The sequence below is a fragment of the Lutra lutra genome, chromosome 7 (assembly GCF_902655055.1).
Source record: "Lutra lutra chromosome 7, mLutLut1.2, whole genome shotgun sequence".
NCBI classification, from domain to species: domain Eukaryota; kingdom Metazoa; phylum Chordata; class Mammalia; order Carnivora; family Mustelidae; genus Lutra; species Lutra lutra.
In genome coordinates, this window is record NC_062284.1 from 103,388,520 (window position 1) to 103,413,140 (window position 24,621).

The 24,621-nt window shown below is 34.8% G+C and overlaps 1 protein-coding gene and 1 non-coding gene across 5 annotated transcripts in view; both read left to right on the plus strand.

Moving 5' to 3' along the window:
- The window catches only part of KTN1 (kinectin 1), a 108,192-nt gene that overhangs the window by 49,539 nt on the left and 34,032 nt on the right, over nucleotides 1-24,621 (plus strand). For all 4 annotated transcript variants that reach the window (XM_047736088.1, XM_047736089.1, XM_047736090.1 and 1 more), the window contains exons 8-26: nucleotides 2,822-2,928; nucleotides 3,718-3,850; nucleotides 5,185-5,272; nucleotides 8,585-8,751; nucleotides 9,154-9,222; nucleotides 10,658-10,695; nucleotides 11,392-11,482; nucleotides 11,838-11,906; nucleotides 12,419-12,456; nucleotides 12,606-12,687; nucleotides 13,528-13,596; nucleotides 19,189-19,223; nucleotides 19,636-19,726; nucleotides 20,412-20,480; nucleotides 21,325-21,362; nucleotides 22,223-22,313; nucleotides 22,486-22,554; nucleotides 23,617-23,654; nucleotides 24,519-24,609. In XM_047736088.1, the coding sequence (XP_047592044.1) occupies nucleotides 2,822-2,928; nucleotides 3,718-3,850; nucleotides 5,185-5,272; nucleotides 8,585-8,751; nucleotides 9,154-9,222; nucleotides 10,658-10,695; nucleotides 11,392-11,482; nucleotides 11,838-11,906; nucleotides 12,419-12,456; nucleotides 12,606-12,687; nucleotides 13,528-13,596; nucleotides 19,189-19,223; nucleotides 19,636-19,726; nucleotides 20,412-20,480; nucleotides 21,325-21,362; nucleotides 22,223-22,313; nucleotides 22,486-22,554; nucleotides 23,617-23,654; nucleotides 24,519-24,609 (1,473 nt within the window). The remainder of the gene's footprint in view (nucleotides 1-2,821; nucleotides 2,929-3,717; nucleotides 3,851-5,184; nucleotides 5,273-8,584; nucleotides 8,752-9,153; nucleotides 9,223-10,657; nucleotides 10,696-11,391; nucleotides 11,483-11,837; nucleotides 11,907-12,418; nucleotides 12,457-12,605; nucleotides 12,688-13,527; nucleotides 13,597-19,188; nucleotides 19,224-19,635; nucleotides 19,727-20,411; nucleotides 20,481-21,324; nucleotides 21,363-22,222; nucleotides 22,314-22,485; nucleotides 22,555-23,616; nucleotides 23,655-24,518; nucleotides 24,610-24,621) is intronic.
- On the plus strand, nucleotides 17,049-17,212 carry LOC125105939 (U1 spliceosomal RNA). The gene has a single exon (XR_007129177.1). It is a non-coding gene; the product is annotated as a U1 spliceosomal RNA (small nuclear RNA).

A 24,621-nucleotide genomic window follows, 5' to 3' on the forward strand; every position in this document is an offset into this window, starting at 1 on the left:
CTGTCTTTTCTATGTGTTACTCGTTTTCATGATTCCAATTAAGTCTGGTTGGTTGGTTGGTTCTCTCTCTTTCTCTAAGATTGAAATACCATTTTTATCATTGATGAAGAGGCTGTTGAAGAACATGGTTTGTGTTGGCTTATCTATTGGGTGGGTAATATTTAGCCTATATGATCTTTCTGGGCCAGTGATTTTTTGAATTTTTTCCATTGCTAGCTGACGGTTCAATTTGGAAGCTCTCGTCATCACCTCAAATTTAACATATGTCTAAGATCAAACTCTTGCTTTTGATCAAATTCTTATTTTCCAACATCCGAGGCATTATTATCCTCAGGCTTGAATTGTTTTGGTTTCTCTCTCTTGCCCAGTTTACAATTTTTTCTGAAATCTTTAAGATACTTTATTTCAAGGTACTCTTGCATTCAGTTCTTAGATACTTCCTTAGTTTATTATTTCATACTGGAATAATTATAGTGGCTTTTTAATCTCTCATTTCCATTCTAACACGTAAATACTGTCAGATATTTATTTCTTAGATATCATTTTGATCACATTGCTAGTCTGCTAAAAAATCTTATTCTTCACAGCTATCAAAGTCCCAGTGTTTTCCACAGAAAAACACTAAAAAAGAAGTGAATGAATCTGTTGTCAGGTTCTTATAGTATCCACTGCTTTGTGCTTTCACTTGACCTGATCCTCTGTCTTTTCAATCCCGAGTGGTGTGAGATATCCTTTCCCATTAGTAAATGGGTTATTAAAGAATTGATTTTCCTAGTTTCAAATGATTTTTTTCTTTATCTTTCTTCTTTTCTTTTTCTTCTTCTTAATTGCTACTTACTATTAAGTCAAGTATTTGTAGTACTCTTATTGAGGGTTGAAGGTGATTTATTTTTTCTTTTTCTTTTTTAGAAGCCAGGATATAGGTTCTATGTGATATGTTCTCTGAAAGATAAATACATATACTTTAATTTCTCTCAATTAGGTTTTCTTAAGATTATTTCACATTCTAAAATAAGACCTTTCCTTATAGGAATATGAGATTCGTGTTCTTTATCTCTTGGTTCTGTAATTCTGAAATAAGAAATAAAGGCCCGAATTTTTTTATTTTTTATTTTTTTTAATTTCTTTTCAGTGTACCAGAATTCATTGTTTATGCACCACACCTAGCACTCCATGCAATATGTGCCCTCTATAATACCCACCACCAGGCTCACCCAACTTCCCACCCCCTGCCCCTTCATAACCCTCAGATTGTTTTTCAGAGTCCATAGTCTCTCGTGGTTCATCTCCCCCTCCAATTTCCCTCAACTCCCTTCTCCTTTCCATCTCCCCATGTCCTCCATGTTATCCCTTATGCTCCACAAATAAGTGAAACCATATGATAATTGGTTCTCTCTGCTTGATATTTCACTCAGCGTAATCTCTTCCAGTCCCGTCCATGTTGCTACAAAAGTTGGGTATTCATCCTTTCTGATGGAGGCATAATACTCCATAGTGTATATGGACCACATCTTCCTTATCCATTCATCCGTTGAAGGGCATCTTGGCTCTTCCCACAGTTTAGCGACTATGGCCATTGCTGCTATGAACATTGGGGTACAGATGGCCCTTCTTTTCACTACATCTGTATCTTTGGGGTAAATACCCAGTAGTGCAATTGTGTGGTCATAGGGAAGCTCTATTTTTAATTTCTTAAGGAATCTCCACACTGTTCTCCAAAGAGGCTGCACCAACTTGCATTCCCACCAACAGTGTAAGAGGGTTCCCCTTTCTCCACATCCTCTCCAACACATGTTGTTTCCTGTCTTGCTAACTTTGGCCATTCTAACTGGTATAAGGTGGTATCTCAATGTGGTTTTGATTTGAATCTCCCTGATGGCTAGTGATGAAGAACATTTTTTCATGTGTCCGATAGCCATTTGTATGTCTTCATTGGGGAAGTGTCTGTTTGTGTCTCCTGCCCATTTTTTGACACGATTATCTGTTTTGTGTGTGTGTGTGTGTGTGTGTGTGTGTGTGTGGAGTTTGAGAAGTTCTTTATAGATCCTGGATATCAGCCTTTTGTCTGTACTGTCATTTGCAAATATCTTCTCCCATTCCGTGGGTTGAAAGGCCAGAATGTTAGAGAATAGATTTTTGTATGATGAATTTGCCATCTATTTGGTTATAGCTCAGTTTGTGATAATATGAATGTGTTAAACATATTTTCAGTTTTAAACTTTTGATTACTAAAATCTTTTCATTAAAAACTGCAAACATAAAATTGATAAAGGATCAAGATAGGGTTATTCTGTAGGAGTCTGTTGGGTAGGAAAGAAATTCTAAGTCTTCTATTTCTAAAACAACATTTCTATTTGTATTAATCATTTCCAGTATGATAGCCCCTAAATCCACTTGCATTCTTGAATGTTGTGGCAGCTTGTATTTACTTTGCATTCACCACAATCAAAATGTAATTCATCCTTGGGGTGCCTGGGTGGCTCAGTTGTTAAGGGGCTGCCTTCGGCTCAGTTCATGATTCTGAGGTCCTGGGATGGAGCCCCGCATCTGGCTCCCTGCTCAGCTGAAGGCTGCTTCTCCCTCTCCCAGTCTCCCTGCTTGTGTTCCCTCTCTTGCTGTATCTCTCTCTGTCAAGTAAGTAAATAAATAATTATTAAAAAGAAACGTAATTCATCCTTTAAATTTGTTTATATTTATTTGAGAAAGATGGTCCAAACTTCATTCTATTGATGCCTTTTACATTCTCATTATAATGAAGTATGTTTTAAGTTAGCTTTGGCAGTCATTGTTTGTAAATCTTATGTTTGTAAAATACTTTTAGTTCCAGCAAGTTCGTGAGCAGATGGAGGCAGAGATAGCTCACTTGAAACAGGAGAATGGCATACTGAGAGATGCTGTCAGCAACACTACAAACCAGCTAGAAAGCAAGTATGTTTCCAAATGCTTTATTTTTAATTGAATGGCAGAATATTTTCTTGAACCATCAAAATCATGTTTGATAGTAATAGATTAGACTTCTGTGTTTTACATTTGTTTCTAAAATGAATTAATTTTCCAAAACCATTTTCTTGCTATGTAAAGATCCTCTTCAGCTAAACTATGTGATAAACACAGTGCTAGCAGTGCAACATTGTCTACAAATATATGAAACTGAATTTCTAAGTTTTAAAACACCTGTCCCCTTTAGCAGCAGTTCTTAAGCTTCATTATTCAGAAAGGCATCTGGCATGTTCAGTAAAAAAGCATATTCTTGAATCCTACCCCTAAAAGATTATGATTCAGTGGCTCTGAGGTGGAGCCCAGGAATCTGCATATTAAGACCTAGTCCTTGTGATAGTCATGAAATTGGCCTTGGTCTATACTTTGAGAAACTGTGCCTTAGAGAAGAGTTAGTAGCATGGTTACAAGAATAATAAGCACTCTGATTTCAGTAGATTTTCAGAACACCCGTTTGAGGGTGACGCTGTTGACTTATGCTCATGAGTATGTGGTCATCCATTTTTCTTGATTATGGTGATTTTAGAATTTGTGTAATTATTACCAGGATGATTCACAAATTATAGTCAGCCAAACTTCATTATTAGTAGACTTAAAACATTTTCTTTTTGATTGGCTGTAAGTGGAATTACTCAGAAAAACAGGTATCAAATATGTTTTGTTTATTCTTTTTATGTGTTTGTAATAACAGAAGGTTCCTAATCCAGTTACTGTTTTCAGGCAGTCTGCTGAACTAAATAAACTACGCCAGGATTATGCTAGGTTGGTTAATGAGCTAACGGAGAAAACAGGAAAGCTACAGCAAGAGGAGGTCCAAAAGAAGAATGCTGAGCAAGCAGTTACTCAGCTGAAGGTGATCTAGTCCCACCCCTTTTGTTATCATTTAATAAATAATGTAGATATTCAATTCAGGTACCTAAATGTGTATGTAGGTTTGAGAAATGCAGTTTGAGGTTTAAAGGAACCTGTAATTTAAGTGCTCTGCCTGTGTAGAAGCATGTGTAGTAACAAGAGAATTGAATATAGGCTTGAGACTGAAGTTAAAGACTGAAGAAATGAAAAATTAAATTTGCTGATTGACAGATACAATTTCTTTGGGTGGTTAGGGTTCACATGTGAGGCAAAAATCAAGTGGTTAAAATTACCTTTAATATATCATCCATAACTTGGATTTTTCAGTAAGTTCTGTAGGGCATATTTTTCTTCCAGCATCGGAATAGATGATTTTCCTTTGCAACAAGACCAAGAACTGCTCCAGTAGCTTTCACTTGAGCCATAGTATTAAAAAAAAAAAAAAAAAAGTTACAGTTTTTTTAAGACACCAGAAGGATACTTAGTACCATAAGAAGCTCATGTTGAGAAGTCATGCATGGGGTTGCTTAGGCTACAGAGGAATAGATTTGTTTCTTTTGTACCTTATAGCATATTCATATTGAGTAGAGTGATAAATAGAATTGTCCTTTCCTCCTTTTATTGGGGAGAGGATTTATTGAACACATACTTCAATTTGTGTAAGTCCAGTGTATTAGATTCCTACCTAGGTCATTGGTAGAATCATACCTTAATATCAGTTTCAGAGTGGTAGGGGTTAAAAGGACTTTGAGAATAATTGAAGGTGGAAGTTTGTTTTCTTGGCATTTTCATGGTCCCTCTGGGAGATTAATATAATTATCCTTTCTTTTATTCAAAATTTATCTTGCTGGTCTGTTTACTGCTGGCACTTAGAAATAGGGCAGTTCTGTATGGATATGGATAAGGAAATAAATGATATTAAAGACTATAGTCTTCATTGAAGTGTTGTGCTGGACCTCAAAATTTGAATTTTAGGTACCAGTAGGTACCTGTGATTTAGCAGTAAAGATACCATTCTGTCTTTTGAAAGCCTATCAGCTGAAGAAAATAAAAATGGAAAACAGATCTTAGCTAAATAGATCAGATATATACATAGTAGTAGCTATAGTGATCTACCTGCACAAATATTTGGTTTTTGTAAATTGGAGGGTAGAATGACTGCGGCTGATATCTTTGTATGTTTTAAGTCTGGACATACCTGCCTGTTTTATTAATGTAGGAGACTGATGGAATAAGCAGTTTTATGACAAGAGTAAAGAGGAGGATGCTTTTTTTTTTTTTTTTTTTTTTTTAAATTTGAAATCCTGTGATTATGCTGACTTACTCTTTCTCCAGGTTCAACTACAAGAAGCTGAGAGAAGGTGGGAAGAAGTCCAAAGCTATATTAGGAAGAGAACAGCAGAGCATGAGGCAGCACAGCAAGGTAAGGGGAGAGGTATTCGTGTAAATTTGGTATATAGTCCTGGGTTAAATTTGCTCCCCTCTTGGTATTATGCTAAATGAAATAAGTCAATCAGAGAAAGACAATTATATGATCTCTCTGATAAGAGGAATTTGAGAGGTAGGGCAGGGGGTTGCGGGGGTAGGGAGGGAAAAAATGAAACAAGATGGGACCAGGAGGGAGACAAACCATGAGACTCTTAATCTCAGGAAACTGAGGGTTGCTGGGGAAGAGGAGGGTGGGTGGGATGGGATGGCTGGGTGATGGACATTAGTGAGGGTATGTGCTGTGGTTAGTGCTGTGAATTGTGTAAGCCTGATGATTCACAGACCTGTACCCTTGGGGCAAATAATACATTATATGTTAATTAAAAAAAAATGTGCTCCCCTCTGTGTATGAAGAAAGTGTGATTTGACCTTTTTTGTTTAGGCCATTGAAAGTAGCTTTTGCACTTTCAGAGTATTTTATTTTTTTAAGAGTTGTTAGAGTTCCTAAAATAAATTCTCTACTAGCTTTATCCTGAAGCATTAAATTGCAAAGGAAATTATAGTTTATAATGGAGTAATAGGAATCTAGTTGTGTGTGTTTCCTTTCTGTAGTTATTCCCTTTGGTTCCTTGATTACCTCTTTATTTTTTGTTTGTAAAGGAGGACTCACTTTCTGTATTGTGAAGAGAAGGAGCATTACCATTTCAAATAGCTGACTTAAAACAGTCTACTTAAATGCTGACTTTCATTACTTATTCTTTTTTTTTTTTTTTGAAGATTTTATTTATTTGTCAGAGAGAGAGGGAGAGAGAGCAAGCACAGGCAGACGGAATGGCAGGCAGAGGCAGAGGGAGAAGCAGGCTCCTGCTGAGCAAGGAGCCCGATGCGGGACTCGATCCCAGGATGCTGGAATCATGACCTGAGCCGAAGGCAGCTGCTTAACCAACTGAGCCACCCAGGCATCCCTCATTACTTATTCTTAATTTGATGAATCCATCTGGGGGATAATGGAGCTTGTGTTTTGTGTATTATTTGTCACCATTACTCCTTTTCTCCTGTAAGAGTCAGTGTAGTAAAATATAGTTCCAAACAGTAGGATAGATCATACAGTTTTGGCTTTTTAGACCTTTGGTTTCCTCTGATTCTCCATGCCTGCCATCCCTCCATTCCCATATTTCCCTTTGGTTCAATATTTTAATATACCCAACATACTTAAAGGCTTTTTTCTTTATATATAAAGTTTATGTCAGTGTTCAGATACATTAGCTTATTTTTTAAATTTACATTTTACATTTCATCAATGAAGCACATATGAATGTTGACAAAAGAATTGAGCTGTAAACTATATATATTTCTCTATAAACTATGTAACTGTAAACCGTAAAACCTCACTCTGACCAGAAGCAATCATTTTTGCTTTTAATATTCTCCATCATATTTGTAAATACATGTATTATTTGTATGTTTACTGCTTTCCCTTAATAGGCCTCTGTTGACTTTTATTACAGGAAATGAGTTCTTAACTCCCACACCATTCCTCCCACCTTCCCCTCACTCTGCCAGCGTGGTTACGCATACTTCTTGATCATGTCAGTATTCATTGTTGACATCATTATAACAGTGTAGCTTAGTCCTGAGCCAAGATAAATATTAAAACTGCAATTCTTCCCGTGAACGATGTTTTCTTTCCTAGAACTAATTACTGCTTTATGGTTTTAACTTGTTTGATTTTTATTTTATGATTTAAAATTTTACCTATGGTTAAACTATTATCCTCTCTCCTCTGCCTGTCTCTCAACATATGAGGTAGTGGAGAATCTTTTCAGATTTTCCTGGGGATATCCCTCTGGAGTCCCCTCTCTTCCTGTTTCAGGACTTGTTTGTTTTCTAGGTTGGCTCCATAGCTGTCTTCCTGAGCCTACCTGGATTCTGGATACTATGTCACTGCCATCTTTCTTGCTTTCCTCCTTCATTTAATTGCGTATCTTTTAGTCCCATGAGGGCATGCCTCTAAGTACATTTGTTAAGGCTTTGCATATCTGAAAACGTTTTTATTTTTTCTATCTTCATACTTGATTTGAGTTTGATTGGATGGAGAGTTCTAGGTTATTCATAATTTTCCCCACAGAAGTTTGAAGGCATTAATTCAGTGTTCTTTCACTATTGCTGGTAAAGAAATACTATGCTCTTCTGAGTTCTAATCCTGGATCTGACCAGTATGTTTAAGTTCTTTTTTGAGTTCTGTTTCATTCTGTTATTAGTGTCTTGTTATGACAGCAACATCTTTTAAAATATACACACACTTGTGGGGCACCTGGGTGGCTCAGTCGTTAAGTGTCTGCCTTCGGCTCAGGTCATGATCTCAGGGTCCTGGGATCGAGCCCCACATCAGGTTCCCTGCTCGGCAGGAAGCCTGCTTCTCCCTCTCCCACTCCAACTGCCTGTACTCCCTCTCTCACCGTGTTTCTGTCAAAATCTTAAAAAAAATATGTGTGTGTGTGTGTGTATACACACACTTGCATTTTCTCTTTTTCCCTATATTTGCTTCTCTTCCGTGGTGGTTGTGGTGGTGAACTTGTTTATTTTGTGGGGCCAAGAGGTAGCTCTCATGATACCTAGTACCTCCATTTCCTGAGACTTTCCAGATTTTTCAGACATCTTCCCCTTCCATGTTAGTGATCATCTATTTCCCCATTCATTTTATCTTAATTTCTGGATTTGGAGTTAATTCATTTCTGATTGCATCAAAGATAGTTTGTGTTTGTTTCTCATTTTTTTGTTGTTGTTGTTGTTTTGGGGTCATTGCTAATAAGACAAGCAGACAGAAAAGTTGTACTTCATTCTACACCAGGACATTTGTCAGCCCTCAACAACTTTCTCTGTTTTCTAGGTAGGATAGTACAGGGAATTTATAAGAAATTCACTAGATAACTTACTAAAGTGTCTTTGGGGATATAAAGAATGCTTTCAAGAAATGATACAACACTTTTAAGCATTCATGTACCATTAACTTAACACATTTTTGAGAATATATTGTGCACCAAGCCTTGGGCACTGCTCTGGATATAGAGAAAAGGTAGTTCTGATCTCAGAAAGTGTACTTCCTAGGTGAGGATAAGAATTAGTATAGTGTGGCAGGTTCTGTGATAAAGGTAAACCTGGAGTGCTCAGAGGAGCCATGTGCAGGCGGGGGAAAAGAGGAGAGATTCAAGGAGTTTTCTTCTAGAGGAGATAATGCCTGTGCTAAAGATGAATAGTAGTAACCATGCAAAGGAAGAGAACTTTGTAAAATGCTGTTTGGTTACAGATTTACAGAGCAAATTTGTGGCCAAAGAAAATGAAGTACAGAGTCTGCATAGTAAGCTCACAGACACCTTGGTATCAAAGCAACAGTTGGAGCAGAGACTAATGCAGTTAATGGAATCGGAGCAAAAAAGGGTGACCAAAGAAGAGTCTTTACAGATGCAAGTTCAGGTATCTAATTCTCTTTTTGAGAAAATGCGTGTCTCTGTAGAAGAGAGAGGACCATCTACCTTATCCTAATTGTGAAGTGGTGATGAATAATTATAACTTAATCTTTGAGCAGTTGTCACAATACGGTGTGTTTGAATATGTGCTTAAAGATGTCCTCACTCAGTCTTTAAGTTCTTTGTGTTAGATTAGGGACAACACAACCTATTCTTAATTTACCTTCTATATCAACTCTCAAAATATAGTGCCTAGTCATTGTTGTTAAAATTATGGCTTTTGGAATCTGAGAATGCCTTTTTAAAGATAAACACAAGTTTGTATCTCATTTAGTTCATGTACATTGGTATATTTGTTAATAGCACACTTCCCCCACCCCCTCTTCTTTTTGGTTGTTATTTATGTAAGGATATTTTGGAGCAGAACGAGGCTTTGAAAGCTCAAATTCAACAATTCCATTCCCAGATAGCTGCCCAGGTAATTGTGCTTTCATATTGCTTGTCGTTACTAATATATATTATAATAATGATAACATATTATTACCAATATATAATATAAATACATATAATTTAATAATGATAGAATATAATTCTTAGCCATTAAATTAATTGTCTAAATGCCTGTTGAGTGCCAGGCACTGGATTAGTAGTTGGGAAACTAGTCTGTGAATCAACACTGATAGTCCTGATAGCCCAACACTCTGATAATTATATATATAGTGTTGTGGGAAAATACCAAGAAAGAAGTTCAAATCCAACTAATGGAGAGTTTTTACCATAGGAGGAAGAAACGTTCATAATCTTGACTCAGAAGAAATTGCCCAAATGGTGTTTAGAATAGTGGTTTATGTATTAAAAATGCTTACTAAATACTGACTGGCCATAAGGGAAAACTTTATATACCCTCAGGTGGTAGCAGTATGTTAATAATATAAGACAGTATGTTAATAGATAATGTGTGCAAAAAGATTATGTGTGCAAAAAGATCATTTTAAAACTTCTGTTTAGTAAGTGGGGACACCTTTCAGAGTTTTGCAAGTTGTATTGTTAGACCTGTTATACTTTGGCAACATTGCTTTTTAACATAGTTATAGTCTAAAGTGTATATATCTATAATACAATATTAAAAAAGAAAAACTTCTAAGTACTTATTTCTGTAACATGTACTGTTCATTTCAATTCCTCAACTTCAAAATTCTAAAAATTGTAGAAAAAGTACTAGTTTTTTTCTACCTTAAAAAGTAATTTTAACATTAAAAACTTGTTTTTGAGGTTCAGGCAATTTCAAATTCCCAAAACTTTGAGATTGCACATATTTGTTTCTAGTTGTTTTCTTTGTAGAAACTGTAATCAAAAATGAACTAAGAATTTTTTACTATAGAGGAGGATGTTTGTATATATGTGAATGTACATGTATATATGAATTATCAATTCAGAGTGGATTAAAATCTTAAGTTATTAGCTGCGAGGTAGCTCTAGAAAATTTATCAGGAATTAAATATAGAATGCTATAAGTATGTTTTTGAAAAAGAGGAGCATGGTTATTACTAAATGACTTAATTGTTACCTTAATCATGAACTGTATCATTTCATTATTGGAAGTTGTTACTAAGATAAAGATGAAACATGGCCTTTGTAGGTGTTTTTCTTGTATATTGTTACTTGTCAGTTATATAATTTCCAGGCCTGGCAGTTTGTTTCATTTGAACTGCTTTATAATTCCCTGATACTGGTTGTTGGTGATCAAGTTGCTTTCAGAATAATAGCTACTATTTATTGAACACTCATCATGGGCCAGATACTGCCTTAACAACTTGATATACATTAATTTCTTTTAATTTTTAAAGCTGTTTGATTATTGTACAACTTTTAGACTTAAATGCTTTTATGTTGACACTGTTTTTCTTTCTTAGACCTCTGCTTCAGTCCTAGCAGAAGAGTTACATAAAGTGTAAGCCTGCCTTTCTACACTTCTCTTATAATTGCTTAGTCACCACTAAATGATATGTGTTCCATCAAAACTTATGATTTACTTTGTATTCTGACTTGTTCAGAAAATACTCTTACCTAGATCTGGAGCAACTTTTGCTCTCCCCCTTCCCTCAGTGAGTTGAGTTCCTAAACATTGCACATTTTGTGTTTTTATGTCTTCATTGTAAAAAGAGTTAGGGAACCTTTTTTTTTCTTTTTTTATGTGGGGTTTAGCAGTGAAAGAGAATTGTGATTTGAGATTAATGGAAGTAAATTAGTTTTTGTGCCTCATAAGTATTTATTACCTACTCTGTATTTTAACTATACGGTGGTATACCCAAAACAAGGTTCTGTTTTTAGTGTATTGTTTAATTTGCATAGACATGGCTCACTTGAGTTCAGAAGATCTAAAATCTGGCTTTGGCATTACCAGGTTTGTGAGCTTGAGCAAATTACTTCTTTTACCTCAAGTTTTAAAACAGGGGTATGTATTTTAGGAAGTTGTAGAATGTATATGATAGATACTACTAAACTGAAAGGAGCTACAGAAATGGAGGGTACAGATGCATGAGAAACTACTTAACTAAGCGTGAGCATATTTAAGGCTTTTAATCCTTCGATTTGTGACTTGACTTTGAAATGTTTATTGAATATAATAATGTACTTCCTGTTAAAGGATTGCTGAAAAGGATAAGCAGATAAAACAGACTGAAGATTCTTTAGCAAATGAACATGATCATTTAACAAGTAAAGAAGAGGAACTTAAGGTACAGTAATTCTGATAAATGGCAAGTTATTTTATAAGCATTGAATTATCCTGATATGGTAATCAGTATGACCATCTATGAAAAATGGAAAATACTCTAAAGTCATTTAAAAAGTGTCTGTCTCTTTATTAAGCTACAAAATCCTCATTAGCCTTCCAAGAAAAGAAGTTCAGAGGATTTTCTCATATGATGCAATTCACAGTAATTTGGGAAATATGCTAAATAACAGGAATTGATGATTTCCTTTTCCTATTTAAGAAATTGTGATTGGAGGCCTTTACTTTGAGACCTTTACTTAGGTAGAAGAGATGCTTTACAAAGCATATTTACATATTATTTTTCCTTCTTATTCTAGGACACACAGAATATGAATTTCTTATTAAAAGCTGAAGTGCAAAAGTTACAGGCCCTGGCAAATGAACAGGTAGATCTTTATAGCTGTTGAGCGTTTACGTCAGAATTTGACCTTGTCTATACTTACTTCCATTGGAATTGCAAGCCCTAATTTCATTCATATACATAGTAAATATAATGGTTATTTGTGTTTGGTTACATGGCATATTGTTGAAAGCCTCTTCTATTTGACCATGACTATCACAACCCACCTAGATAGTACTATTTTCATGTTGAAACTCATGTTTGATCAAATGAATTGATCACTTTTAAGATCTCCGAAGAATCCACTAAAACATTCCTAATGTGCTCATTTGTTTTAGCCTTCTGCTATTTAATCAAAAAAGGATATTTTCATTTGGATAAAATTTGATGAGTGAGAAGTACAAAATACTGGACAGCAAAAAGTATTACAAAAATATGTAGATACTGCTTTAACATTTACTTCAAATATACAGCTTTTCAGTACATAAAAATAAGGGAAAGAATGGTTTTGAGTGCTTCCTAAGAAATGATTTAATTCTCATCCCGTTCCAAACACAGGCTGCTGCTGCACATGAACTGGAGAAGATGCAAAAAAGGTGATTAGAGCGTTGCTGTACATGGAGCCATTCATACATTTATGTTCAAGTATAGTTGCAGAAATTATTGCTACTCATAACTAATAGTTGTGCACATAATTTATGTAAACCTTTGTGTGAATTATTTTAATTGATTTTTTTTCTCATAGTATTCATGTTAAGGATGATCAAATAAGATTGCTTGAAGAACAGCTACAGTGTGAAATTTCAAACAAAATGGAAGAATTTAAGGTGTGTGATTAAGCTTGTCAGCTGAGCTTAGAACAACCTACTAAAGTTTTCAGTTGAAATGAGTCTAATTGTACTAGTTTTTATATGAAATCACCCTGAAGCAATGTTTCTGTAGTTTATTTGGGGATTATACGGACAATGAATGTTATACTTTTTGCCTGCATTATCTGTTCTCATAATAGACTTTTGAAATTTGTTTTGCCTCAGTCTTTGCTTTACTGTGGTTTTCATTTGGTAGTCTGATAGTTTTAATTGCCTCCATTGTCAGTGCAGTGCTAGTTTCTGGTCATGGCCTCTCAGCTTGAGTTGGAGTACATTCGGACTGCTGGGGTACATCTCTTCATGTGTATGAGATTTGTATTCTTCTTCCTCTTTTTTTTTTTTGCTTTTATTTAATAGGAATCCTGTAAATATTCACTTAGGAAAGCAGGATTTCCCAGAATCCATTGGCATAGACTGTTTCAGTTCTTTGAAATACATATGAAACAATTCTAAGCACAGTGTTAACACTGTTCTGTTTTGGGATAAACCACATGACTGAATTGGGAGGCTTAGTTAAAACTAGTTTTAGAGATCATTGTACAGGTGGTTTTTACTAGTCCTCTATTTTTATATTTTGGAAATATATTCATTGAAAATGAAAAATGGAAACCGCATGAAATTTGCATTGTATGTCAGTATATAATTCACCTGTCACTTTAAGTATATTTGAAGGGTTAATATGGGTTTGAATGGCTGGGGGGGGGGGGGGGGGTTGATTTTTTTTTTTTTTTACCTATTCAAATGATTGCTTTATCTTTTCTTAATAGAACAGTAAATTGAGATTTTTTTTTCCTTCAGATTCTAAATGACCAAAACAAAGCATTACAGTTAGAAGTTCAGAAGCTACGGACTCTTGTTTCTGAACAGGTAAGGCTTTAATGAATTGTAAGGCAGAAATATCTAATATTAACAAGATCTGATTCTTCTTAAATAATAACCACCTAATTTTTGAGGAGTTTTGCTGAATTATGGGTATATCTTTTCATTGCATTTCAGTTCATCTTGTGCTTATCAAGTGTCTAAGAAAAATATTTTTCTTCCTTGAGGGGAAGCTAATGCTAACTTCCTGTTATAAGCACTTAAAAAAAAGTGCCATAGAATACAAAAAAAGTATTTTACATTCGGTTCTCAGGATAAAAGTCTTTATACTTTTGGAGCCTTTTTTCTGAGGCAGCATGGGTTTCTTAAAAAGAAAGTGGGTTTGAAACCTGCTACCAGCACTTAAAAGCGGAGTGATGTTGATCAAATTGCTTAACCTTTTTGAGACCTTTTATTCCAAGTCTCTTACACTGAGATTTTATTTATATCATAAGCTTGTTAGATTTAAATGGGGACCTTTATGTATAGTGCTTAGCCTAGTGGTTGGCATTAAGCAGGCATTTTAAACCTCAGTTCCTTTCCCTTAGAATATTTTTTTTTCATCTCCTCTCTACCCCCTGCTGTCATCAGACTCTTCTGTATTTATAGCAATCTATCAAAACTGTAGCAGCCTTAGTATGCATGGCTTCATAAACTGGAGCTCCAGGCAATGTCCATTCTATGGCTATTCCTAAGAGTTGCCTTTGGACTTTTCTCCTACAGAACTCTTCAAATTCCAGGGTTTAAAAATACTCTAGAAACTCTTGATATTAGATGACACATTAAAATAGCTTTGAATGTTTCTCTAATAGTGTTAATCTTGGGGACTTGTATTAGAAGCTGAAATGTAAGTTGCAAATGGTAGCACTTCCTTTCAAAGATATATGCTTTCATTTTTTATTTGAAAATTCATGTTGTGGAGGTATTAAATTGGTATAAGTAGCTGTTTTTCAGGCGAGCCACATGCTGTGGAAGTATTTAATATCTGTTCACTTTTCAAGAAATAATCTTATTCTCTTCCTCTTAAATATGATAATGCCTTGCATAATCTTTATTATTTTGTATATACTTTACCCTTGCAAACAAAAGGCAGTAGAGGAGGTAATGCTAAACTGATGATATTTAGTGTAGTGCGGGGACATGACTTCATGCCACTGTAATCCTAAAATAATATTTAAGTCTTACTGTTAAATCTTATTTCCCTTTGTTGTCGTATAGCTTATAAGAGTTTCATTTCATCAGTTGTAAGAATTCTCCCCCCTCAGTTTATCATCTCTGAAGTCTGGATGTATCTTAGAATCTCTGGTTAGCTGGCAGCATTTAAAATTTTAGTAGCTACATAAAATACCAGGGGGGAAATGTAACATTAATGACTTGGAAGAGGTAAAATGTGATTGATAATTTTTGATTGTGTTACCTCTTGCCCAGAAAAGCAGAATATTAAGTTGTGAGTTGGTTATAGAGATTCTGAGAAACTTATTTCAGCGTATAAGCTTTTAAATGCTTCCTAAAATTAACTTCATGAAAGGGAAAACAAATGCCTAGAAATGTATGACTCTGTTGTGGAATTTCAGTAATAACGGTGCTGGTAACTCTTACATTTAAATAGAAAACCGGAATCTTTACAAATCTTTTAACTTTTAGAATCTTTTAATCTTCTAGTTCTGCCTCATTAGACAGGAACAAAACCAATAGCTTTAAATTTTTCTTTTTCTTAAAGAGAATATGATGATGATTTAAGAATTGCCATTCTAATAGCTTACATAAAATTCCCCAGCGTATGTGTGGAAGTTAATATTAAAAAAGAAAATCCTCAGGACGCCTGGGTGGCTCAGTGGGTTGAAGCCTCTGCCTTCGGCTCAGGTCACGATCCCAGGGTCCTGGGATCGAGTCCCACATCGGGCTCTCTGCTCAGCGGGGAGCCTGCTTCCTCCTCTCTCTCTGCCTGCCTCTCTGCCTACTTGTGATCTCTCTGTCAAATAAATAAATAAAATCTTAAAAAAAAAAATCCTCTAATTTCTACCTTAACCAAATCAGCCTTCTGATACTCCTAAGATTCCCATGTACTTGTAGATATTCTATTAGAATAACAACTTTTTGCATGAGATAGGTTTTAATGAATGAAGAATAGTTTTAGGAAGTTTAATGAAGAGTCCACAGAACAAAATTTTATAGCTACATTTTTTTAAAAGAATTTGATAGGGAAAACTTACTTTGTGGTACTAATTTAAGATTTGCCATTTGGTAATTCTTAGAACTTTTCTTCTTCTTAAAGCTCTCTTTTTTAAAAATAGTTTAGAAAACATGTTAACTACGATGGTATGTTTTGCTTGTAGTTGTGACTTAACTTTCTCATCTTGGGAGACCAAAGAACCATCTCTTTGGCTTCTTCTCTGGTTATTTTTATTGCTATCACTAGTGAAAGAAGAGATAAAGATTAGTGTAATCTTAATTTCTTTGATTTCCACCTTTCTTTAACCCCTTCCTATCCAGCAGTCAGAGTTCTAAGTGACAGTTGAGAGATGAACGGTTTAGGTATATAAAAAAAAAAAAATTCAGTATTTTTGCTTCATGGATTTTTATCAGGGAGGAAAAGATTGAGCTTATTATTGAAACAGAAACCAGTGATGGTGCCAAGTTGTTGTTTCTTCAGGTGTAGGAGACAGAAAGACAACAAATACCAGGTAAGGTAAACTGTTTATACACTAAAGAGGGCAAGGCTCCATGCTGATATAAGCCTATATGATAATCCTAATGAAGCAAATAAATCAGTTACTTACTAGGATCTCATTTATTCAAAATAAAACTTCTGGGGAAGCAAGGTTCTGAGTTATCTTTTTTTTTTTTTTTAAAGCATAGGGGCAACATTTTTATTCTTATTCTAGGAGATTTTTATTAAGTAAAAACTATAGGGGTAGGAAATTCTTTCCTCTTTGCCCTGTTGCATATTTGTTTTATTGCAGAAGAATTTATTGTATTAAATGTAGTTTGGGAAATTGTCTAGGGAGAACAAAATTGGATTGGGTTAGGCCGGTAATGTTAAAAGTAAGAAGGTTGGATGGATGCTAAGCTGGTCACTTTTCTGCAATTGAATATTTGGTAAGCTGATGACCGAGAGTACATGTTAAAGTGTATCTCTGTTAAAGGAAATTAATTTTATTCAGGTTTATGAATTGAGTATATGCTAGGTACTATGCTCCATGCTGAGGCTACAGAGATGAATGAGACTTGGTTCCTACCCTCAGGAATATGGCTTTTAGTGTGGAGATAGATGTATAACACAGAAAAGTATGATGAACAAAATTCTGTAATTGTGGTACAGGGTTGGAGGAAGAGATAATGAATTCTATCTGAAGGACACTGAGGGTAAAGAGGCACCACAGAGAAGGCTTGATTTTGAAAAATAGCCATTAGTTTGCCCAGTAGCTAAGGGGAAATCCAGCTCAGGGAATACAGTATTAATACTTACCTGGCAGGGGAGATACTATGGTCACAAAGGTGTTTTTCCTAGGGCAAGGCTTATCCATTGCACTCCGGATGTGCTGACTCCTGCGATTTCCCCAAATGTGGGAAACTCAACTGCATAATTTGTGGTGGTGGGGGACTGTGTTTGTGCTTTCCCCTGTTAAAAAAAAAAAAAAAATAGGTTATGGGTCATGGCAGTGTGTGGCCAAACTGGTGTGTTCATAGTTTATTGGCATGTTGTAGAAAGTGCAAAGGATGCAGTGTAAGGAGTAGAGAAAGACAGGCTATGGTCCAATCATGAAGGACTTTGTATGCTGTGTATGGTCCATGAACTTGATCTAGCATGTTGGTAAATCCCTGAAAGATAATTGCAAGGATGAATAAGTGTCTTGTCTAGCATTTTAGATCACTCTGGTAACAATGAGGTATTTGAATTTGGGGGAGGAGTATGTAGGACTAAAGGTATAATGCAATAAGTGATTAAGGTGCAGATAACTTGAACTTAATAGTGTTGTCTTTTTTTAAATTAAGATATAATTGACATATAACATTAGTTTCAGAAGGACTAATGATTTATGTGTTGATAATGTGAAATGAGCACAGCAAAAGTCCAGTTAATAGTTAACATTCATCACTATACGGTTACAAATTTTTTGTTTAATCTTTTTTTTTTTTTTTTTTTTAAAGACTGCAAGTGTGTGTGCGCTTTAGCTGGGTGGGAGTTGGGGGAGGGGAGGTGATAGGGGAAGTGGGGAGAGAGAGAGAGCACCAAGCAGGGTCCACACACAGCATGAAGCTGGGATGTGGTGCCTGATCTCATAACTGAGATCATGATCTGATCTGAAATCAGGAGTCCAGTGCTTAACTGACTGAGCCTCCCAAGTGCCCCTGTTAAATCTTACGTGAGATGGCCATCATCAAAAATAAAGATGGACAAAAACCCACTTGATGAAAAATTTGTAAACTTATTACATGATTCATATTGGTAGTTTATAAACCTGACTTACTATACTTTTGACAACTCCAGTCTCCTCTCTGGTGATAGGGAAATTTTTCCCATTGGGAAGTTTTTCCTGTGCCCCTCACAAAATACTCCTTGTAGGCAACAGGCAGAGAGAAGTATAGTGTGGTATTGTGATATTTGAGATGGATGAAGCCAAGGGTCTAACCTAAGGCATTGAAGAAAAGGGGGTTAATTTTAGAAATATATAAGAAGTGGAGTCTCAGGACTTGGATTTGGCAATGGAAAAATTAATAGTATTTGTGAAAAGGGTTATAATAGAATTGGGGGAAAAGTAAGAAACTAGAAAATTAGAGAAGTACAGATAAGGAATGGGATGGGCAGGAAAAATATTCAAAGAAAACACCTCAAGTCTGTTTTGGGAGGCTATTTAGCTGCCTGAATGAGCTAAGGGGGAAGCCTCTCTTCTGGACACAAAATAAATTATAGCAGTGGGGACTTTTTGTGTTTCTGGAGAGATGCTGGAAGGGAAGTAGTTAAAAGTGGGGGTCAGCTTACATGTCCTGTTTTAATGCTTTACAAGGAGAATATATTCATGTGTTGCTCCTGCAACTTACAATCAGTTTTAAAACATTGTATATATTTGTCTAGGTGGTGGTCACATAATATCTACATGTTAAAAATAAATTGATTGTATATGGGATTTTTGCACTTGCCCATATAAATGTTATACTTTAGTTTTTAATGTCAAAAATCAATTTATTAGAAGAAAGAACAAAGCCTCCCTTCTTGGTCTTCAAGGTTTTAGAGCCTTGGATTTTTTATATTCAAAGAACAGAATTGATACAGAATTAAGGCAGATTCTCTTCTTTATTCTTAAGATTTTCTTTTATGGCAATTAAAAATTATTCAGAAGGTACTGCTTCATTTTACTGGCTCATACTGCATCTTTTTCTGTGGTGTCTTTTGTGTAGCTGCTTCTCTTTTGTCTTGTGTTTTCTAAATTAAGTAACACTTCAATTATTATCAGTCTTCAAGTATGGCTCACCTTCCTAAATTTTGATTCTAATTAAAACTAAACAATTTTCATAGAATTATATTTTAAAATTAGTTTTACATCATGCAAACTTAGTAAAATTAAATGTTTTTCTTTTTGGGGGTAATTTTTATTTTAGCCTAATAAAGATGTTGTGGAACAAATGGAGAAATGGTAAGTTTAAATTTTTCTTTTTATATTTTAATGACTAATTTCTACCAAATTTGAGGTAACAGAATTATTAACATTATTAATCTAGATTTTTAAAGTGCTCTTTATACTTCATAATGGAAGTATGGTGGCATGCTGTTGGTGGCATGCTGTTGATTGGTTTGATTTGGGATTACATTAGGTTTGTGGTGTTAGGTGTAGGAATGATTTTATTTAGGCCATTATGTATTACTTGACACATTTTACTTCCGGGTTAAGAAGTACTTTTAGACCATGATCAGAGATCCTCAGAAACCTTTCTAGAAATTAAGTTTATAAGAAATGAGAGACACAGGAGTTGATTGATATAAAATATTTAGCAGTGATAGTATTTACCTTGAAAAATGGTTAATATATTTTAAATTTATGATTTCAGTATTCAAGAAAAGGATGAGAAGTTGAAGACTGTAGAAGAGTTACTTGAAACTGGACTTATTCAAGTGGCCACAAAAGAGGAGGAACTGAATGTAAAATATTTTGTACATTTGTTTTCCTTGTGAGTTTGTCAGTGAACATGAAGGGGATTACTGTAAATTAAGATTTTTTCCATAACTTTTAAAACTTAATATTAGTTATCCACATTTAATGAATATATTATTTCTTTTTTCTGTTAAACTTAACATTTTATTAGGAATACAAAAATACATAGTTGATGGTAGCATTCATTGTCTTAATGAAATACTTTTTTTTTTTTTTTTTTTTGGTTTGTAATTAATGCTTCCCCACCTCCACCATGCCCAGATGATAACTAACAGACTTCATGAAATAGTATTAGAGGCCAGGGAAAGGAGAGACTCCTGTTCTGTTCTGTGATTATCATTAGTTCTAACTAACTTGATTAGGACAGGGTTGCTGGAAGAAATGTTAAAAGATGTATTTGAGTTTAGGGGGAGAAATAACTTAAGTGGTATACTGTGTGCTCTTGAGGTTGTGGAAACATAGGTAGAAATACTTGTGGGAATAAATGAATTAAAAATTCATTTGAGTATCTCTAGAAGTTACAGAATTGTAGACATGTGTGACAAATAGACTTCTGGGTCTTCCGGAGAGGGAAAGAAGCAGCTAAAGAAAAATGAGAAATGAGGATATTTTGAAGATAGCTAATTTTTTAGAAAGCTAAGAGTGTGTTGTGCTTCTTCATCTTTGAAAAAGGCAATAAGAACAGAAAATTCATCTCTGACGAAAGAAGTTCAAGACTTAAAGGCTAAGCAAAATGATCAGGTAATGTATTCAGTAGATCCTGCAACTGTTCTTTTTTAAACAGTGCACAAACCTGTTCTGTTCAAATAGAGCAAGTCTGTTGTTTATTCCTCCTTTCACCAATGTGGAATTTGTCAGTCATAGTTTTTGTTTTTGTTTTTGTTTTAAAGATTTTTATTTATTTATTTTACAGACAGAGATTACAAGTAGGCAGAGAGGCAGGCAGAGAGAGGAGGAAGTAGGCTCCCCGTCGAGCAGAGAGCCTGATGTGGGGCTCGATCCCAGGACCCTGGGACCATGACCTGAGCCGAAGGCAGAGGCTTTAACCCATTGAGCCACCCAGGCGCCCCTGTCAGTCATAGTTTTAATCCGTGAATGATTAGTGACTTGATTAACAGTATTAGAAGCTGCAATTTTTTGAATGCTGACTATTTACCAGACACTGGGTAGCATACTCTAGATAGGATGTCATTGCCACTTACTGCAGTTATAAAAGTTCTGAGTGTACAAATATGGAGAAAGACTCTAAATAGCAGTAGAAGGAGCTCTCTGGAATTAGGCAATTTCCTAGTTCTGTTTTCTTCTTATCTGGTTAGAATTATTAATAAATTGTAACATGTATCTGTTGATTTTTATTTTTAGCCTACACTTTCCATAAGTAGCCTTAAAGCTACTTACTTTCAGAGTGCTTTTCATTTTCATAATTAGAACATTAAAAAAAAAACCTAGAAAGAATCAATTCCTGAGTTTATTGTTCTCATTTGGATTTTGGTATAATAGAAAATTTAAGGATAATATACTCTCTGTTTCTGAATTCATTAATATTTTGAGCAAATTGCTAAGTAGGATACTTTCCTATTTCCAGGTTTCTTTTGCATCTCTAGTTGAAGAACTTAAGAAAGTGTAAGTGGTGATATTTTTAAACTGGTCTTTCTCTTTTGGTCCATTTTCTTAGTGCTCATAAATCTTGTGCAATTTAGATAGCTGTATGTTAGTTTAACCTTCACTCTAGAATTTTTCACTGCTGGATTAAGGGAATTTCATTGTGCTTTTCTAGTATAGTGTGATTGCTAAAACATTTATTTCTGTAATTGATTCCATTTATTTTCTTGTGGCATCGAACTGTTAATTTTCTGTTTCTGCAGTAAGAATTGAACTATTAAAAAAAAAACAACAGGTTATACTGGATATGGAGAGCATGTATCCTCTTCTTGACCTCTGTAAAGTTTGATGCCATAATTGTGTATACATTCTGCCACTGCTTTCAGAACTCCGGAAGCCAATATTGTTGAGAGAAACTTGATTCTTCCCGGTGTTTTTCAGGGAATAAGTCATAACATTCTCTGTGCACTTTTGAAGCAGGTCACCTGCTTCTCCTTGTGTGTATCAACTTTACCATCTGGTATTTACTGATTAATTCTCATTTAGGAATATTTCCCTGCCGCCTCTTTTTTAGAGAGGGTGGACAGAGGCAGAGAATCTTAAGCAGGCTCCACACTTAGTACTAAGCCCGATGCTGGCTTGATCTCAGTACCCTGAGATCATTACCTGAGCCAAAATCGAGAGTCATATGCTTAACTGACTGAGCGACCCAGGCGCCCCTCATTTAAGAAGACTTTTAAGTATGTTTTTCCCTTCTTATGTGCAAGCTACTTTGCTATTTTATTTAAAATGGGAAGAGTTAATTTGGATGACCCCTGTTGGTGCTATTTGTTTATGTCTTGATTTCTATTAAAGTTTAATACTGTATTTCTTCATCTAAGGATTCATGAAAAGGATGGAAAGATCAAGTCTGTGGAAGAGCTTCTGGAAGCAGAAGTTCTCAAAGTTGCTAATAAGGAGAAAACTATCCAGGTATTGGGAGAGAGTAAACTGTGTGCTGGGTTTTTTTCTTCCTTTTTTATTTTTTCCCTTGTTTATCAGCTTTAGTGAATATCATTTAATTTCATGTGTTTGTCTGACATTGCATTTTATGTCAATTTCTGTGTTTCCATTGTCCAATTTTGTCTGTTTTGTCATTGTCAAGGATTTGAAACAGGAAATAGAGGCTCTAAAAGAAGAAATAGGAAATATCCAGCTTGAAAAGGCTCAACAGGTAAAAATCCCAGAGCCATAGCATGACAGATTTGTTAGTGTATGTGTTTATGAGCTATTTGGTTTTTTTCTTGTTACTCAGAAAAAAACTTTTAGTAGTGTGCTATAAGTATTTTGGGTTATGTGCATTTTTTAAAAATGTATTTTATTTATTTATGCCTGATTTGGGAAAGTGTTCTTGATATTTTATTCAATATATTTTTTAACTTTTAAAAATTGTTTTCTGTATTAATGTTTGATTTTAGTTTGCCAAGTTAAACACAAAACAGTTTGGTAAATCTTTTTTTAACCTTTTTTTTTTAATTGCATGGATTCAAATGTTTTGTTATAGAATACGTATTGCTTAACTTTTGCCTATAGAACAAAATACAGACTTCATTGGGGGGATTTCAGAGGTAGCTGGAGATTACTGGACATAGATGGGATTTGGTGAGTTTAATCTGATAAGGCTTCATTGAAAAAGTAAGATTGCATAGAAGTGAGGATTCATCCATTCATCCAACAATATTTCCTGAGTTCCTTCTGCTTGTGAAAGTACTGTGTTAATGATTTAAGGTCATGTGTTGAAAGAAACAGGTTATGATGAAAAGATCACAGTTCTCTAATATAGATTGAAAGGTTAGGAAAATCTCTTGAGGAACTGACATCTAAGCCAAAATCTGAAGGAACTCTGAGAAGACAGTGGAAGGTAAAAGTTGGTGTTGAATAACTATATGATTAAAAAAAAAAAGACAGTGTTGAGTACTGTTGAGTAGACAGCTTGAAGACTGGAAAGAAGAGCTCTGATACAGTAGAGAGGTATATGTACAGTTACTACTCTAATTTTCACAACTTTAGAATTACCACATTATTTAGACTTATTATTCAAATTTTTATTTTGTTACTCTTACTGTCTTTGGAATCAAGAGAAGGCAAAATCCAAACACATCTCATTTTGGCATGAATAATTCAGCTAGGATCTTTGTAATTTGAAGTGTATACATTTTAAAGTTTATCATAAAGCATAAGGTCAGTTGAATGGATTATAAATAGCTTTTTTTCTGCTTTTTTCTTTCTGTTTCAGTTATCTATTACTTCTCAAATTCAGGAGCTTCAGAACTTGTAAGTACCATTTCTTTCATTGCCCTTTAATATCTTTTTCCACAGGTTAAATATAAGTATGTATAATTCAAATACAAATACAGTATAGTTATAATGAAAATCAGAGCTTCTTTTCATTTAATTTCACGTAGTATTTTTAGGAATATGAAATTATATCTCAAAACTATCATAGTTTTACGTTTTCATTAGGATTTAACTTAAGCTTTTTGATGGAAATGGGGATAGAGTGGAAAGTCTTATTTTTCATAATCTATAATCTGAATATGACCTCGGACTGAGATGTTGCTCTTTGCCCATTTTAATAGCCACTGTGAAACTATGTATTTCATAGCCAAACCAGTGGTAATACGCTGTCTGATTTCCTGGTATTGATTTAAAGAAGATGATATGGAGTGAGAGTAGAGCCACCCTAATTTATTCACTATCTGGATCTGTAGTGATAGATGGAAATTTTTTAATAATCCTATACTTACTTTCTATACTTACTTTCTTAAGATTTTATTTGAGAAAGAGCACACAGAGAAAGAGAGAGAAGACACAAGATGAGCAGGGGGAGGGGCAGAGGAAGAGAGAGAAACAGACTCCTCATGGAGCAGGAAGCCTGATATGGGGCTTGATCTCAGGGCTCTAGGATCATGACCTGAGCTGAAGGCAGACTCTTATTTGACTGAGCCACCCAGGCACTCCAATCGTCTTATACTTCTTAATTTATTATCTGCAAAATCTTGTATAGTTTGTACTTAAAATATTTGGTTTATTTTATGTCTGTTTACAACCTAAAATCTACTTCTCCAGTCCCCAATAATTTTGGTTTGTATGGTTCTGTAATATTTTCACTGATAGTTCTTATTAACTTATTTTCAGATTACAAGGAAAGGAAGAACAGATGAATACCATGAAGACTGTTTTAGAAGAGAAGGAGAAAGACCTAGCCAATCAAGGGAGATGGTTACAGGTAAGAAGTTAA